The 17,727-nt window shown below is 39.6% G+C and overlaps 3 protein-coding genes and 1 non-coding gene across 7 annotated transcripts in view; 2 read left to right on the top strand and 2 right to left on the bottom strand.

Moving 5' to 3' along the window:
- Positions 1–2,128, bottom strand: part of VMP1 (vacuole membrane protein 1) — a 126,499-nt gene extending 124,371 nt beyond the window's left edge. For both annotated transcript variants that reach the window (XM_036268642.1, XM_036268641.1), the window contains exon 1: positions 2,013–2,128. The gene's annotated coding sequence lies outside the window, so the exon portion shown is untranslated. The remainder of the gene's footprint in view (positions 1–2,012) is intronic.
- Positions 2,129–2,165: 37 nt separating this feature from the next.
- Positions 2,166–8,519, top strand: PTRH2 (peptidyl-tRNA hydrolase 2). Its single transcript, XM_036268643.1, has 2 exons — positions 2,166–2,382; positions 7,855–8,519. The coding sequence occupies exon 2, from the start codon at positions 7,855–7,857 to the stop codon at positions 8,392–8,394; it is 540 nt and encodes a 179-aa protein (XP_036124536.1). The 5' UTR covers positions 2,166–2,382; the 3' UTR covers positions 8,395–8,519.
- On the top strand, positions 6,305–6,408 carry LOC118635092. Its single transcript, XR_004960439.1, has one exon. It is a non-coding gene; the product is annotated as a U6 spliceosomal RNA (small nuclear RNA).
- Positions 8,520–12,999: 4,480 nt separating the features above from the next.
- Positions 13,000–17,727, bottom strand: part of CLTC (clathrin heavy chain) — a 66,465-nt gene continuing 61,737 nt past the window's right edge. For all 3 annotated transcript variants that reach the window (XM_036269948.1, XM_036269949.1, XM_036269950.1), the window contains 2 exons: positions 16,651–16,726; positions 13,000–14,378 (listed from right to left, as the gene is read on the bottom strand). In XM_036269948.1, coding sequence (XP_036125841.1) covers positions 14,254–14,378; positions 16,651–16,726 — 201 coding nt within the window. In that variant the 3' untranslated portion in view covers positions 13,000–14,253. The remainder of the gene's footprint in view (positions 14,379–16,650; positions 16,727–17,727) is intronic.

Below are 17,727 nucleotides of genomic sequence, written 5' to 3'. Positions count from 1 at the left end.
TTTTCTATCTCAGTCACTGTGACAATCCTATGAAATAAAGTGAGCAGTACTTTTATCAATATACTCCAGCTTAGAAAGTTAGGTAACCTGTCAACCTTCACTCAATAAATGCTGGAGCCCAGACTTCAAGCCAGGTCTTCTGATTTCAAGTTTGATGATCTTTTACAATTCTAAAAAGTGATTATTCATGCCCTCGTCGGTTTGGCTCAACGGTTAGAGCATTAGCCCATGGACCAGAGAGTCTGGGGTTCAGTTCCCGCTTAGGGCACATACCTCGGTTGTTCCCAGCCCCAGTTGGGGTCATGTGGGTGGCAACCAATAGATGTGTCTCTCTCACATCAATGTTTCTCTCTCTCTTCCTTCCTCTCTCCCTCCCGCTCTATCTCAAGATAAATGCAAAAACAAAAAAATGTACTTGGGTGAGAATAAAAAAAAAAAAAAGTGGTTATTCATACCAAAGGCAGGAAGAAGGTGGAAAAGTGAGATGATTTGAATAATCAGTTTCTCGACAAATGAATTGAACAAAAACAATATAAGATCAACCCTGGCCAGTGTGGCTCAGTTGGTTGGAGCATCCTCTCATACATAGAAAGGTGGGGGTTCGATTCCGAGTCAGGGCACATACCCAGGTTGTGGGTTTTATCCCTGTTCAGGGCACACATGGGAGGCAACTGATCAATGTTTCTCTCTAACATCTGTCTCTCTCTGTCCCCCTTCCTCTCTCTGAAATCAATTTTTGAAAAAGAATGTAAGATCAAGTTTGGCAGTTATAGTGTCAATAAGAAAATTTACTAGACATTAAAACCAACAATAACCTCTAATTTACACAATTCCACATCTCAAAAACCTTGTCATCTCGTTTCAGAAAAGTGTGAAATTTTTTTCTAAATTAAAAATAAGAACAACATGTAAATTAAACAACAAACAATCATTTCACCTACACAAATTGGCCACATTTGTCTGGATACCAGCACTTATCTTTCAAAGGTCTATAAAAACATAATCTAGAATGCATTAAATGTTGCCTAGTAAATAATAATTTCTTATCTTCATTTATGCTAAGAATATACAACTAAAATCAGAACTAATGATAATACAATGAATAGGTAGCAGTCGGAACATCAAATTTCCTATCATTAGTCTAGAAACACTTGCACAAGCTTCGCCAAAGATCAGTGCAGTCTGTTCACAAAATATCTGACAAGCTCCAAAGGAGAACTGAAAGGCATTAAAGTTAGGAAAAGGAGCAATGTTGCCAAGATAGGTATAAACAGTGCCAGAGCCTATACACTATGAGATTTTCTAATGATTTTGCAGGAAAATAAAAGATAATAGCGTAAAACCCAATGGAGGTCATAAGTAATCTTAGCAGTGTGGTACAGGGCCACATACGGCTTCTTGGAATTTTAGCGATTCAGCCGACCTTCACGTTTTATGGCAAATCCTTCCACTGTAATGCCAAACAGGGGTCGAAGGGATAAGGGATTTGGAAAAGGTAAAGCACCCTATTCTTCATGAAAGTAGTGGGAGATATGTGAAGGTCCTCTGCAAGAGATCTACGGAGCGAAGGCTCCACCCTCTTGGCTAGCAGGGCTTTAGATGGCATTTACACGTCTGAATCTTGTTTAGAATCGGGTACTTCTAAACAGCTTGGTCATCAGCTGGGAAAATCTCCATTTACTCTAAAGTCCCAGACACCCCGGGAGGAAGAAGAGATGGGTACTCTCTGGAAGCTTAGAACCGCTTCCAATTCAGTGGCGGTCAGAGCGAAAGGTCGGGAATCCAGTGTATGGGTTCCATGTACCGTCGGCCAACCATGGAGAGGCGTCCCACACAACCTGGCTACCGGCTCACGGAGACATCCCGAGTCAGCAGCACCCGCAAACACTGCTTGAAGTCGAACTCACGGTGCCCCAGATGTGCACAGTCTAAGTGGGAGAGCTCTAGAAGAAGCCGAGCTCCGAGGACAGTCTCAGGCTCCCGTCCCCAATTCCCCGCGCTCGTTTACCTACCCGCTCTGACCCCGGCTTCTCTGGATCTCAGGATCCTGGAAGCGGCACCTGACCGACACTCACACCCGCCGCAGGGGGTCCGTCCAACCGGAACTCTCCGCGTCACTTCCGGTCCGTGTTCCCCCGGGAGACCGCCTCCTGAAGAGAAACGTTCCCACTTCTTTCCGGCAACCTCGGTCGACGGTCGCAGGATTTGGGTTCGGGACCTGTGGGCGGGGCGAGAGGAAGGATGACTGTTCCCTTCGCAGTTCTTGATCCGGAACTTGTTATCAAGGGACCGCGGAAGAGGTACCTCGTGCGGTAGCGGCGTGCTCGCTGCTCTGAAGTGGGGAACGCGAAGACGCGAGTGAGGCGACGAGAGGCGCTCTAGGTAGGTCGGGCCTCCCGGGGCGAAGGAGAGGCGTGTCGCGCTCCATTCTCTCCAGTCGGGATGTGTCTTCCCACCTCTTTCTGTAACCCCACCCCACCCTTTCATTTTCTGAAGTTGTCTTCCGCCCAGTGGCTGCCGGAGCCACCGGCCCGGTTCTGCCAGTGGTCCTTTGGTAGAGGGGACCAAGGTGCTGGGGACGAGAAGGACCCAGGATTTTCATTTCCCAGACGAAGCCCCCATTCAGGCAGCAGCGTTGTGCTCGCTCCGAATGTGAGACAATACGAGCAGGCCTCGCGCTCTGCTGAGTCTTTTTTGAATACCCCCTAACGTATCAAGTGGTTCCCACGAGGGGAAAAAGGTTTCTAAAAATATGATCGAAGATTTGGTTCTCAGACATAATACCTAGAGAAGCATTTAATTCCTTAATACTATACCCCAGGCACTGCCCTAGATGCCGAGACAATGATCCACAGTATGTGTAAATGTTACAGCATCTCTGAAGAATAAATAATCAAGACTGGGGGATGGTAAGGATTTCAGAGACTGGCATTTTAACGACGTCTTCACGGGTGAAGAGGATGTTTTTGTCTGTGTTTGTGCGTTTCGGTGGAGAAAACGAAATAATTGCAAGGAAGGATTGCTGCTTGAAGGGACCTAGTGATTTGGTGTGGCTGGACAGTACAGCAGGAGACTAGGTTAGACGGATAAAGGAGGTTGTAACCAAATTGTGTGGTGCTGTAAATTCGTGCAAAGGGATTTATGTTTTATGGAGGCATTTATCCAGTGATTTTTGAGCAGGGAGATTACAGACTCAGGTTTGTGTTTTTGAAGTATAATTTTAATTGCAGATGGACTAGGATGAACTAGGGCATGAGTGAAGGAAATGTGGAAAGATTAGAGGCAGTGAATTTTGGAGGCTTTTGGCCAGGAGATAATTAGGGCACTGCTAGTAAAGATGAGATGGTTCAAGACAGATAAGACTGGTAGTAGGACAGAAGAGAAAAAAATCCAAGGTTACACAGAAATCAGGAATACAGAAAAAGGAAGTTTGAGAGGGAAGGGGAGATACTGCATTCCGTTTCAGACACAATTTAGAGTACTTCATAGGTATCTGCGTGGTGAAATCTAGCAGAAGCTGGAAAATCAAGGTTAGAGCCCAAGAGAGGTTTTCGGAGTCCTCAGCATTTGATGATTTGGGAATAAGTGAAATTCTCCGTCTGACAAACTATTTATTGTCTGTCTCTTTTTGCTAGAATGTTAGTTTCAGGAAGAGTGGGACTTTGTTTTGTTCTGTGCTCTATCTCCAGAGTCCAGAGCAGTGCCTGGTGCACAGTTGGCCCTCAATAAACATTGATTTAATGGAAAGAGAGTATATAAATCAGCACTGTCCAATAGAACTTTCTTTGGTCATGGAAATGTTATATATTTTTGTCTGATAAAGTGTCCACTAGCCACTTTTAAGTTGTTGAGATACTGAGCATTTGAAATGTGGTTAAATGCAACTGAAGAACCGAATTTTTATTTAGTTTTGATTAATTTAAATAATTACATTTGGCTAATGGCTACTGTATTGGACAATGTAGGTATAGCCTGAAAAGAGAGCCAAATGTGTAAATTTGTATTATATATACATCAGGGGAAAACAGAGCCAGAGGGGGAAACTGGAAAAAAGCTATCAGAAAGGTAGGTTGGTAATGGGGTAATAATTGGGTTAAAGAATATAAGGGAGGAAAGTTAAAAAAAAATAGTTATCAGTGACTAGTGCAGAAAACTCAACTATATTTGGCAGTTAGCAACTGTCTGATTCCTTAGCAATTTCAGTTGACTGGGAAGGGAGGCAGGTAACTGAAAAAGTTTAGAGGATGACAGAAGAGGAAACATGAGGCAGGGATTTAAAGTCCAATGGGAAAGGTTTTTAGGTTGGAAAAGGCCAAGGGGCAGTAGCCAGTGTAGTGGGATTGATGGATGGAGCATGGTTCAGGAGGTAACGGGATCAAAAGCATTGGTGAAAGGAGTTTAGTCTGGCAGAGGAAGAGAAGGCACCAAGAGGAGGGTTTTATAGGACATGTCTATTTGCAATGCCATCATTGCCCAGGGTCATCTGTGAGATTAAAATTAGTTATTTTTACCTTAGTTTTGAGCACTGGGTTTATTGATATGTTTATAATAGATACACAGAAAAGGGGACAGGCTGAAACACCTTTTAGTGGAGTTAGACAATAATCTGATTGGGTTGATATAAGATTAGAACATTCTAAAGAACAAAGATGTTGCCCTGGCCGGTTTGGCTCAGCGGTTAGAGTGTCGGCCTGCGGTCCTGAGAGACCCGGGTTCGGTTCCCGCTAAGGGCATGTACTTCGGTTGCAGTTTGTCCCTGGCCCTGGTTGGTCGTGCGGGTGGCAGCCACTCGATGTGTCCCTTTCACATCGATGTTTCTCTCTTCCTCTCTCCCTCCCACTCTACCTGAACAAAAAATAGAAAAATGTCCTCAGGTGAGGAAGAAAAAAAAAGAACAAAGATGTTAGTATTAATTTTAACATTTTAGAGTTAGAGACCTCATGAAATATGGAAGAGATTAAACTTGGTCATTACTGAAACTTTTTCTACTTTGTTTTTGTTGACTCTCATTGATATATCTGGTTTCGGATAAAGCTGAGAAGCTTTTTATCATTACCTTGAAATTGAGTACATTTTATACTACTCCTATTAGTTATGTTACCGTGGATAAACAGCTTCTCTGATTCTTATTTGTCTTATCTTTAAAATGAGGCTACTAATATCTTCCCTTTATTTTCATATCAACAGTAATGGAAGTAAAAGGTTTAGAATGTTACTCAACATCCAATAGGTCTTCTGTATATACAGGGTGGGGCAAAAGTCGGTTTATAGTTGCTTTAATAGAAAATACAATAATTAATAAATAATAATATAAGAATCAAATCTGTTTTACATACTCACAACTGTAAACTTACTTTTTGCCCAACCCTGTAGTTCCCTTCTACAGATAATATCTGAATCTCATATATGGGATGTTTAGTTGCTTTGCAACCTAGAAATTGGTGTAGATAATCTGTGTAATTGTCAAGATATTGTTCATTTTGGAGCCTGGTCATTAGATTATGAGAGAGAAGTCCCAATGTGGGTTGTAATAATTTACTTTTCTGGCTGCTAAGACATCTAGAGCCATAAAGTCCTATGTCTGTACACCAGTTGAGAACTAAAACCAGGTGCTGACAACTTACCATATCTGACCCTTTTACCTCTGGCCACTCCATGTCAATCACTCTTTTGAACCGTAAATGTTTGTTTCCTCGGGATTCTTGTTTTAGCCCTTTTTCACTCTATTTACTTTTCCCAGTGGCCTCATTCACTTTCATCACTTTGATAACTTCAGTTGTATGTAAGTTCTCTTAAATCTGTATTTCTAGGCTTATCTTGTGGATATATTAAAAACCACTGACCTGGCCAGGTGGCTCAGTTGAAATGTGGTTAAATGCAACTGAAGAACTGTCATCTGGTGTACCAAAAGGTTGCAGGTTTGATCCCCAGTCAGGGCCCGTACAGGAAGCAATGGATAAATGTTTCTCTCACATCGATATTTCTCTTTCCCCCTTCCTCTCTCTGAATGTCAATAAACATATCCTTGAGTGAGGATTTTTAAAAAATTCCTGGCCGGGGTTGATTCTCCCATACACCAAAAGGTTGTGAGTTAGATTACAGGTCAGGGCACATAGTTAGGTTGCGGGTTTAATCCCCAGTCAGGGCACATACTGAAGGCAAGCGATCGATGTTTCTCTCTCCCTTTTTCTCTTCTCTTAAAAAAAAAAAATCAATGAAAACATATCCTTAGGTGAGGATTAAACAAAATGATCCCTATTGAAAACAAAACACTGAATTGTACATGTTAAAAGTGTGAATTTTAGTGCTTGCTTCGGCAGCACATACACTAAAATTGGAATGCTACAGAGATTAGCATGGCCCGTGCAAAAGGATGACACACAAATTCGTGAAGCATTCCTTTTTTTTTTTTTTTTGTTCAGATAGAGCGGGAGAGAGAGAGAGAGAAACATCGATGTGAAGGGACACATCGAGTGGCTGCCACCCGCACGACCAACCAGGGCCAGGGACAAACTGCAACCGAGGTACGTGCCCCTAGCGGGAACCGAACCCAGGTCTCTCTGTACCGCAGGCCGACGCTCCAACCGCTGAGCCAAACCGGCCAGGGCCATTTTTTTTTTTTTTTTTTAAGAAAGTGTGAATTTTAACCTTGGCTGGTTTGGCTCAGCAGTTAGAGCGTGGGCCCACAGACTGAAGGGTTGCAGGTTCAATCCCCAGCCCCATGCGGGAGGCAACCAATCAGTGTGTCTCTTTCACCTTGATGTTTCTCTTTCTCCCTTCCTCCCTCCCTTCCATTCTGTCTAAAAATCAATGGAAAAATATCCTTGGGTGTGGCTTAACAACAAAAAACTGTGAATTTTATAGTGTGTAAATTTATTTTATAAAGTTTAACATCCCTTCCCCTGTACTAGCCTCATATTAAAATATTTTATAATACTGTATATAATCTACCATATACTTTTAAAAATATCACTATTTCCTAATTTTGACATGAGAAAGGGACATTTATGGTAAAATATGTATTTCCAGGACTTACGCTACAGAATCATATGACTCCAACAGCCTCAAATGTAAACTGGTATGTTTTATTGGTGACGCAAATACCATGAACAGCTTTGCTGGGGTAACAAGAATATCTAAAATAATGAAGGATAAAGGGTGATCTTCCTTTATTTTATATAATGCACTTCTGGTAAATTCAATGTATATTAAAACTATGCAAAAATACTTTGTGTTCCTGTGTAAAATAAAATTGGGTTCATCTTGCGTATTAATAGTTTTGCTCCTACAATAATGTCCAATGGGACAAATCTTCACTTGCAAGACTTTTAGTATTCCATACTCAGGTCTAGTGAATGTCAGCAAGGTACCTCACCCCAGACCCATTATATAGACAGCCAGGAACTTCTCTGAGGGGCTGGTACCATCCCCATTAAGAACCACTGCATTATGAAGACACAACTAAATAAGCAATGTATGTCAGAAAAGGGGATGGAGAAATTATCCTTGGTTTCTTTAGCTACCTTTGGGCATCTTGGTAAAACAGAACATTTCCTTTCTCCACAAGAATTAGAGAAGACTGAGGAACAGAGCTTTTTTGTATCCAAGAACAAGAGAGATACTCCATATTGAGATTCAAAATGACCTAAATTGCTTCATCTGTATTCTTGAATTTTTCCTGGTACAAAGAAAAGAAAAAGTGGTACATGCATGAAATCCAAAATATATTTTGCCTTTTTTCTGGATGACCTCGTATAGTTTTAAATATTGTTGCTTATATACTATCAAGGTGTTTTATCTGATAAGCCTATAACTTTTTACTGCTACATAATAACCTTTTTCTTTTCCTTGAAGATGCTCTCCAAATCCTTGGTTATGGAATATTTGGCTCATCCTGGTGCACTCAGCTTGGCTGCTGGAGTAGCTTGTGGCATGTGTCTGGGCTGGGGTCTCCGTGTACGCTTTGGTACAATCCCCAAAAGCTCAGTGAATGCGACAGACACAGAGACTGGAACCGAAACAAGCATCTTAGGAGAGAGTGGGGAATACAAAATGATTCTTGTGGTTCGAAATGACTTAAAGATGGGGAAAGGGAAAGTGGCTGCCCAGTGTTCTCATGCTGCTGTTTCTGCCTACAAGCAAATTCAAAGGAGAAACCCTGAACTGCTCAAAGAATGGGAATACTGCGGTCAGCCCAAAGTGGTGGTCAAAGCCCCTGATGAAGAAACTCTGATTGCATTATTGACCCATGCGAAGATGTTGGGACTGACTGTAAGTTTAATCCAAGATGCTGGACGCACTCAGATTGCACCAGGCTCTCAAACTGTCCTGGGAATTGGGCCAGGACCAGCAGACCTAATTGACAAAGTCTCTGGTCACCTAAAACTTTACTAGGTAGAATTTTGTATGATGATTGTCCCACCACCACAAGTGTTTGAAACTGTCAAATTCTAACAATAAAAGCTGAATTTCTTCCCCCAATTTAAGTATTCTTGAGGTGAAAATCTGTTCCCGTGTTCTTCTGTCATGTACTTGGCAGAGTTACACAGTTATCTTGGGCTAAAAAGAAAAAAAAAGTTGGTTAAATTGTCCCCTGGTGGTTTAAGTCCTGAAACAGAAAATATTTAGGAGAAACAGGTCACGACAAAGTTGGATTACAAGGAGGGAAACAGCATTTCCTATGCATGGTTAGGTCTCTCTGCGTGTTAATAGCTCTCCTTCAAGACTATGTTGCTGTCACCCTTGGAGAGGATCAGGGGTTCAAGGTAGTCCCATGTAACTTTTTGGATGACTGAGAGCCTACTTCATTAATAGATGGTATAGCCACCCACAATGGGTATAGACTCCAACCTGCTGGATTTTTTAATTTACATCTCAAATTTGAGGTTTAATAGCATTGATATAACCCACCCGTGCAGTGTTTTATGTTCATCTCCCTGACCCACAGTGGCCAAAGTTTCTCAACATTTACTCCCCCCATTTCCTAACAGTGAAGGCATTAAAACTTAAGTGACTTGTGTGGACCTCGAAGATGGTAATGGGCACACACAGGCATTTATGGTCACTGAAGTGAAAGTAGTGTGTCATCCCAACATCCCACTGTTTACTTAAAGAACTACAGAATTCAATTATTTATGGGCACCTTTATTTCCCTTTTGATCTTTATACACTTAGCATAATTCCAGCAATTACTATGTTATACCAGCTGCCCATAATATAAAGTCCCAGCACACAAAGCTATATGTTTCCATCTTTTTTGCAGTCTATTCTTGCAAAAAGCCATTTTTCCTGAAAGCCTTTTAGGAGGATCCTGGCAGTATTTATACATTCAGTATATACCTAAGAACTATGATGTTGCCAGGGAGAAATTTTGTACTAGGCACCATGTCAAGTGGCTCCAACTCTCCATGTAAACTTCAACAGTTAGTATTAGCAGTTAACTTCAACATAAGCAGCATGATAGCACAACTAAGGTGTAAGTTCAGTAGAGTCTGCAGGCAGAACTCAAAAGACTACTGCAGCCAGTCTTCAAGGTTCTAATATTTGGTTGGTTTTATACTATTTACACTGGCAGATGACAGCACAGAAGAAATTGCAACTGTGAATGATGCCACAGTAGCAACTGTTTCTAAAGAGAATGTTTATACTACTAGATTCAAAAGTGATGCAACAGCATGTAACTGAGTTGAAGAGAACTCAATCCTAAATGCATGATTCTGGCGTAATTTCTGAGGCATGCCTTAGAGACTGATGGTTCCACGTTCAAACAGTGCATCCCCACAGAACGGCCTGCTGTGGCTGATTCAAGTAATCATAATAAGTTGTGGCAAATCTACTTGGATGAATAGTAAACAAATTCTGGTGATTCTGAAAATACATCTTGTTTTTAGCCACCTATATTAGTATTTGTTTTAGAGGATTCGTAATCTTACAGATCTCCAAGTATGGGCAGAGCTCATGGGTTCTCTAAGACACTTTCAGGAGGTCAAAACGATTTTCATAATATTAAGACATTTTTCTTTTTAACCATGCTGACACAAAAGAAATGGTGAATAAAACTGCTGGCACCTTTCACAAATTAAGGCAGGGACACCTACCTGTACAAGTAGTTTTCACTGCCCTCCACCCACAGTAAAAAAAAAAAAGTTTCACTTAATGTCATTGATAAAGCAGTAACAATATCATTAAATTTGACTATTTGTCTTAATATTCTGTGTAGCATTAAACACTTCTGGTGCACACCAAAGTATGAGTAAACAACTTGTGAGGCTGAGTGGTGAGCTGAACTAGTTGTTTTTGTATTGGAATAATTTTTTTTCTGGCAAGAAAACCGACAAACTGGTTATCCAGATCTGAGTGTTTGGCAGAAATTTCCTCATAAATAACAATTGACAGAATTTTTGAAAACATGCATCTGCGCCCTGGCTGGTTTGGCTCAGCAGGTAGAGCGTTGGCCTGTGGTCCGGAGAGACCCAGGGTTCGGTTCCCCCTGGGGGCACGTGCTTCAGTTGTGGTTTGTCCCCACCCCTGGTTGGGTCGTGTGGGTGGCAGCCACTCGATGTGTCCCTTTCACATCGATGTTTCTCTCTCTCTCTCTCTCTCCCCCTCCCACTCTATCTGAACAAAATATGGAAAAATGTCCTCAGGTGAGGATAAAACAAAACAAAAAAAACATGCATCTGCCTCTCCTCCAAGCTTCCTCAAACTTAAGACTTTTCTGGTAAGATCAGTGTTCCTCACAAATATGACCTTAAAATATATAATGTGTCAACACTTAGAAGAACTATATTACTTAGTAAATCAGTCTTTTACACATAACCAATGCATGAGGGTGCGAATCATGCATGGGTAAAAGATCCATTCAACGTAAAGAAAGATCAATGGATTTTAATATAACAGTATAAAAAAATTCACTTTTATGGTTTCAGATTCCACATTTCAACTAACCCCAAATATCTAAAAAGGCTATTAAAATACTTTCCTAATTACAAATCTATGAGGCCATTATTTTCTTCATATACTTAAACAAAAACAGCATATAACAGATAGAATGTAGAAGCAGATGAGAATCCAGCAGTATTCTGTTAAGACAAACTTTGAAGAGAATTTTATAAAAAATAGTACAGTGCCATTCTTATCACTTGACTTCTGTTTTGGGAAATATGGTTAATTCATAATTCATGTTAACATGGAATGAGTTTATTACTGTTACATTTAAATGATTAATAATTTTATAAAATTGTTTTAACTAATACAGTAAATATCAGTAGATACAACTCCACATAAACTAAATCTCTTTGGGATCTTCAATGATTTAAGAGTATAAAGGGATCCTAAGAAAAAGCTTGAGAACCACTAGAGTAGTGGTTTTCAACCTTCCTATTGCCGCAACCCTTTAATACAGTTCATGTTGTGGTGACCCCCCAACCATAAAATTATTTTCGTTGCTACTTCCTAACTGTAATTTTGCTACTGTTATGTCTTAGGCAACCCATAGGTTGAGTGACTAGAGCAAGAATGTCTGCACAACTAAATCAATTTACAGCATAGATAGGCAGCCCTACTTGGAGATCACCAGTTTAGTCTCCTGCTACTGTACTAATGTATGTCTATGTTGAAATAGTTGTCAACAAGTAGCACAGGTTTTGTACAAAGGCTGTATTTGGATATTAGGGAAGATCACTGAAAGCATGTTTACCTTCGGAAAAGTATCCCAGTAATGTCTCCTCTTTCTCTGTCCTGTTTCGGTTACATTTATAGAGCTAAGGTCTCTTAGTACCCTTGATTATGGTTTTTAATTTTTTCTCCAAGACCATCATCCTATTCAGAGTAATGTTAGGCAAGATCCCTTAAAATACAGATTACTTATTAATTCATTCTACTACTTACTATACAACACTTACTACTTATTGTCCAGTCTTGAGCTAGGAATTTTGTGATTTAAACATACTCCTGGCAAATAATTCTGAAAATTACTCATACTGTGTATCCACATGAGGGAACAAGCTCAGAAGTTCATTTTGTTCAGGATTTGAACCTAAGTCAAAGCAGTTCCAAGAGCAGTTTCTTTTCCTACTATAGTACACTATAGATGGGGTAAGTGGCAACTCGGTATTACAGGACAAGGCTTTTTTGCTGTTCTTACAAAAAAAATTTTCAAGTACGATATAAGAAAATCTTTACTGAAGTTTTTTTAACTTGTTTCTATTAGGGAAGAGAGGGAAAAGAGAGAAAAATTCCATTCATTAAAAACCATTTGACTCAGCCCAGCTGGTGTGGCTCAGTGGTTGAGTGTTGACCCATAACCTAAAGAGGTCAGGGGTTTGAGTCCCAGTCAGGGCACACGCCCAGGTTGTGGACCAAATTCCCAGTGGGGGGCATGCAGGAGGTGGCCAATCAATGTTCTCTCTCATTGATGTTTCTATCTCTCCCTCTTCCTTTCTCTCTCTCTCTAAAAAAATAAAGAAAATAAAAACCATTTGACTCAAAGTATGGGAAAGTTCTACAATACCTTTTGACTGAAAATGAGCTCACTGGGACCATTACTATTCTTGATTTTGATGATGATGAAGAAAGGGAGCAGAGATACAACTAAAACAAAAGTATAATTAGGGCCCGGCTGGAGGCAGCCAATAGATGTTTTCTCTCATCCATGTTTCTGTCTCTCCCTCTCCCTTCCTCTCTCTTTAAAATCAATACAGAAAAAAAAATTTTTTTTTTAGTAAGTACAGCTAGGGCCTGAACAGTAAGATGCCTTCATTATGACAAACAAAAATAAAGGGGATTAAAGATGGGAAAAGAAAGGAGGTTCTAAGCAATATAAGGCTAGTTAGGGGGCTCTCTAACTCTACTGATGATTAATAGTGAAATGAACTTTAACATTCTTAGCCATCAGCAAAGAGTTGGATTCAAACACTTGTTTTAAAAAAAAAAAAGATCACCTTAAACTACCCATAATTTGAGGACACTTACAATTTCATGGTGAGGAATAGCATGAACTACGTGTTTCTATACTTTTATTTCCAGTTAATATAATTTAACATTCACGACTTGTTCATTTCATTGAAATGCTTACATAAAACTTAAAAGTGCCACTTGGTTAAAATGATGGAGATAGCTGAAATGTAGCCCACTTGTAGTACTGACTGGTTCTTCAAACTACCGCATGTCCCTTATTAACTACAGTTATGCACACGATGTGTGATACATGTGTTTTCACATGTCTCAATCCTCATTCTACTTCGACTCTCATTCCTCCCTACCCTTGGAATCCAATATGAAACTACCAAAACCATGGTTCTTTCTGGTTTAAGTTTGAGAGGTATTTAATTAAAACTGCCATTCTACATGTTATTTCCACAGTCCAGTAATTTATTTTAAATTTGAGTATTTTCAAATTCCACAAACAAAACTGAAGAACAGCAATATTTTGTTTGAATTCTCTCTTCTGTACACTCAGTGATCTAAAACACCACAATATCCAACATACACAAACCTCAGGGAAGGGTTAGTAAATACACACAGATTGGAATCATGGTGCTCTTTGTTCTTGATGGAATGGTCCCACAGAAAAAGCACAGGATACAGCACAACATAAGGGCACCTGTTACATATGGAGTGAGCAAAAACACACTAGCATTTTCTATATGCGTAATGAGGAAACCTGCATAGGTTAGAGGGCCTCTTATGCTCATTGAAAAGTCAGGCAAGTTGTCTGTAATGCATTTTCCCAATACTTTGGAGAGCACTGTAGTCCAGTGTAGGATGTGCTGATTAGTGTTGTCTTTGTTGCACTGACAGTCTCGCAGGGTCACATACCAATATTTTTGCTTTAGCTTTTCTTTGAATAAAAGAGATTTAAATGCATTTAGACAATACATATTGTAAGCTGTTTACATACACTAAATTTAAGAGCTTCAATATTAGAGTTTTCTTTAAACACTACAGAGTGCAAATCAGGTTCTTCACAACAGATTGAATATTAGGCAGTTTTTCAAAGAACAAAAGGGAAGAAAAAAGCCAAAGTGAATAAAACATTGAAACTATTCCCCTTTGAAAATAAATTCTAAAATGATGCGGAATGTGAAATAAGCTTTTAACATAGGTGATCCAAGTTTATAGTTAGAAACAAAAGTAGTCCTTCATGAAATAAAGGTTACAACATGTGCCTGTTTTCCTCTGTTATAAACTGAGAAGCGGGTAGAGACGATGTTTCGGTACGAAAATAGGCGACTACAGGATCAGCTTTCCGTCTCACATGCTGTACCCAAAGCCAGGCTGTGGCTGCCCATAGGGTGGTGCAGTATAACCATAGCCAAAAGGTGCCTGGGGAGGGACTGCAACACTGGGTCCTGCTGTCAGCATCAACTGGGGCTGACCTAAAGATGGAAAACAAAAAGGAGCAAGGGCCGGGCAAGGAGGCAGTAAAATTGTTAGTATTGTAGGATTAGCACACTCCAATCTCCCCTACTCTAACAGCATAATCACAACTTTTGAGTTTTGAGGGGGCACTTGTGACTGCCACCATTTTGGCACATGACAGTCACCCTAAGAAGGGTCATGCCTGAAAAACCAACAAACAGTGCAGAGCCACAGGCCAGAACTGTAACAGTAACTATGTTACTTCATATAATCTAAAGCAATATGCACATGCATGCTTGACATGATCAGGCAAGACATCTGCTAATAAGCCTTTTACATGGTATTTGCACAATATATTTGGTGACAATATAATTAGCATAGGAAAACAATTTTTTAAAAGACATAGTTTTAACATAACTGAACTTTTAAAGCTATATTTAAACTTCTGATTTAAACACATCTAAATGATAATAAAACTTAATGCATTTTGAACAAAGAATCTAATGCTAATTTAGAGAAAGCAATTAAAAATAGCAAGACATATTCAAATATACATTAGGAATGAAATACATTATAGAGTATACAACATCTTTCAAATACTTTGTTACCACTCTTAGAAAGTTTAAATAGTTGTTGACCACATACAGAAAATGACCTATAGAGAACCTGGCTTATTTAGAAGGAGAAAACATGTAACACCTCTTCCCAACCACCACAAAAATACTTAACCTCCCACTAGAATGTAATCCTAGAACAAGATTTCTCCTAGCCCAAGCAGCCTCATGTCTCTGAGTAACAATGAAAACTGTCTTAAGTGAGCAAATTCTTTTTGGAAACTAGCAGTTTATAAAAATCACTTCTAACCTTGATATTGACCTCTATCTTGAAATTTCAACCTGTCAACTGCCTACAAGGCCTGTCCATTTAAACACCCTAAAGGCAAACCAAATTTAGTAGGCACCCCCAAATTATTACACTCGCCCTGGTTTTCTGCTGTTTCCTATCTCAAATACCACACTTTGAAACACCTTGCTCAAATCTCTAACCATCTACTTAACCTTCTCCAACTTAATCAAAACTATCCTGGTTCTCTAAATTCCCAAAGTCCTTTATATTGACAATATAAAGGAGATAATGCCACAACAGATTTGAATATTATAATTTCCTTTAACAGCATGAGATACAATGGTCATAATTTCATGCCTTCCTTCAAAGAACACCTGGTTATAATGCAATAACCTATACCCTTCAAATTCATTGTTCAGATGAATCTGTTCACCAAGACTGAAGTGGAAAAAAGTAGTTCAGATGTAAATGTGTAAGAAGAAACTAAATTGCCTTAAATATTCATTGAGAGTTTGAAGATCCTCGCTCTTTGGAAAGTTCTCAAATGGAAACTCTAGCCAAGTTCTCTGTCCCAGTTAGAATTTAAAGAGAGGATGTCCTCTATGTAAAGCATACTAAAGACAGCCTTGGGCCTGGCTGGTGTGGCTCAGTGGTCACACCATGCACCAAGAGGTTGCTGTTTCCATTCCCGGTCAGGACACATGCCCAGGTTGTGGGCTGGGTCCCCAGTGGAGGGCATGCAGGAGGCCGCCAATCGATGTTCTCTCTCATCGATGTTTCTATCTCTCTCTCTCCCTCTCTAAAAATCGATAAAGAAAAAAAAAAATTTTTTAAAAACAGCCTTGGCAATTCTGAAAATTAATTCATCAATACTTCTTTCTTAGTAATTTATGAAGAAATCAATCAGTGACCAGCACCCTGGCCAGTGCTGTTCAGTGATTAGAATGTCAGCCTGTGCACCGAAGGGTCGCGGGTTTGATTTCTGGTCAAGAGCACGCACCAGGTTGCAGTTTCGATCCCCAGCCCCAGATGGGGCACATGCAGGAGGCAACCAGTTGCTGTGTCTGTCTCACATCAATGTTTCTCTCTCTTTCCCTTCCACTCTCTAAAATCAATGGAAAAATATCACTGGGTAAGGATTAACCAAAAAAGAAAAAAAAAAAAACACAAAAAACAGTAACCAGGCAATAGAAAAACTGAAGTTATGATCTTAAGTTTTTTGAGATTGTGTTAGCATTTAAGATTACCTTGGTGAATAATGTCAATGCCTGCTTTAGGCTGTTTTCAGGTTGGGGTGGGGAATTAGAGTAGAGAGAATGATTTCATAACAGCAAGCATTTTGCAGTTTAGAAGCTTATTATATTTCTATTTGAAGTAGAATCCCTAAAGAATAAAACACTTATCTACAATGTTTCTGTGAGGTTAAAAAGAGATAGAGATTACCATAAACAATAGGTTGCGTCTCTGTAGCTTGTTCTTCTTCTTTTCTCAGTGATTCTGAAGCATCTAATTTATCCACCTGGAGAAAAACAGGTAATGTTAATTAGCACCTCAAAAGTATTATAAACCTAGGTTTATGGCAGAAAGTGGAAAAGCCTTAGTATGTTAAATTTTGTCAAACAGACTAGAAAGAACATTCTCAGGCCCCCTCAAATTCAATGGCAATGTTCATACTTCAGTCAAGGTGATTTTTAGCACTGTCATTATAAACCCTCAGGAAGGAGGGATTTATAAATGCCATAAAAGCACACGCCAGGCTAAAACTGGGCATGCTAGGTTGCAGCCAGCCTGAGGGAGGGAGCTCATGAGAAGGAACCACTTTTTCAAATAAAGATTAAACCCTATCAATGATAATGAATTCATGACCTGGCAAGACTTCTTCCCCAAAGGAAATGGTATTCAAAAAAGTAAAATTAGTCTAATGACTGGACAAATACTTGTGCAAAATAAACTATCTTTGCCCAGTGTGTACAACTTTTGCTGATATTGGTTATAGGTATGGAGTGAAGTTTAAGACTCAAGTGGCTCCATATTTGATTATTTTAATATAAAGACAGGCTGCATGTTTTATGTCCTATTTTCTAAGAAGTAACTCTTCAATAAATCTGTTGCTTTTAATTAAACCAAAGTAAATGGCTATTATATGCTAACTCCTCTAAATAAAAGTGGGTACTATCTGACAGAAATAAGACTGTAGAGGAGTCCAAATGTATTAGTGAAAGAAAGGAGCTAGAATACATAGGTCCTTCCACTAACTAGTTGTGTGACTTTGGCAAACCACTGCACTGCCCCTCAAAAAAGTTCCTTGTCTATATAATGAGAGTTGAATGAGATAATCTGCAAAGTTCCTTTTAGGACTGACATAATTAAATTCTGTAATTCTGTGAAGACTTAGGAACAAGGCACCAGGAACACCGGGATTAGGGAATCTCCACTGCACACTTCCACTTGCCTTCTGAACTACACTGTATTTGTCTTTTAAACTTTACTTAAAAGTTGGTATCTTGACCAAAGCATAGC

Source organism: Molossus molossus, unplaced genomic scaffold, assembly GCF_014108415.1.
Source record: "Molossus molossus isolate mMolMol1 unplaced genomic scaffold, mMolMol1.p scaffold_m16_p_19, whole genome shotgun sequence".
Lineage (NCBI taxonomy): Eukaryota > Metazoa > Chordata > Mammalia > Chiroptera > Molossidae > Molossus > Molossus molossus.
The sequence above is the reverse complement of the archived record's forward strand: the minus strand, read 5'-3'. Positions and strand labels throughout refer to the sequence as shown.

Coding starts and splice junctions, on each gene's coding strand:
- PTRH2 (XM_036268643.1), top strand. CDS start 7,855: ATGCTCTCCAAATCCTTGGTTATGGAATATTTGGCTCATCCTGGTGCA.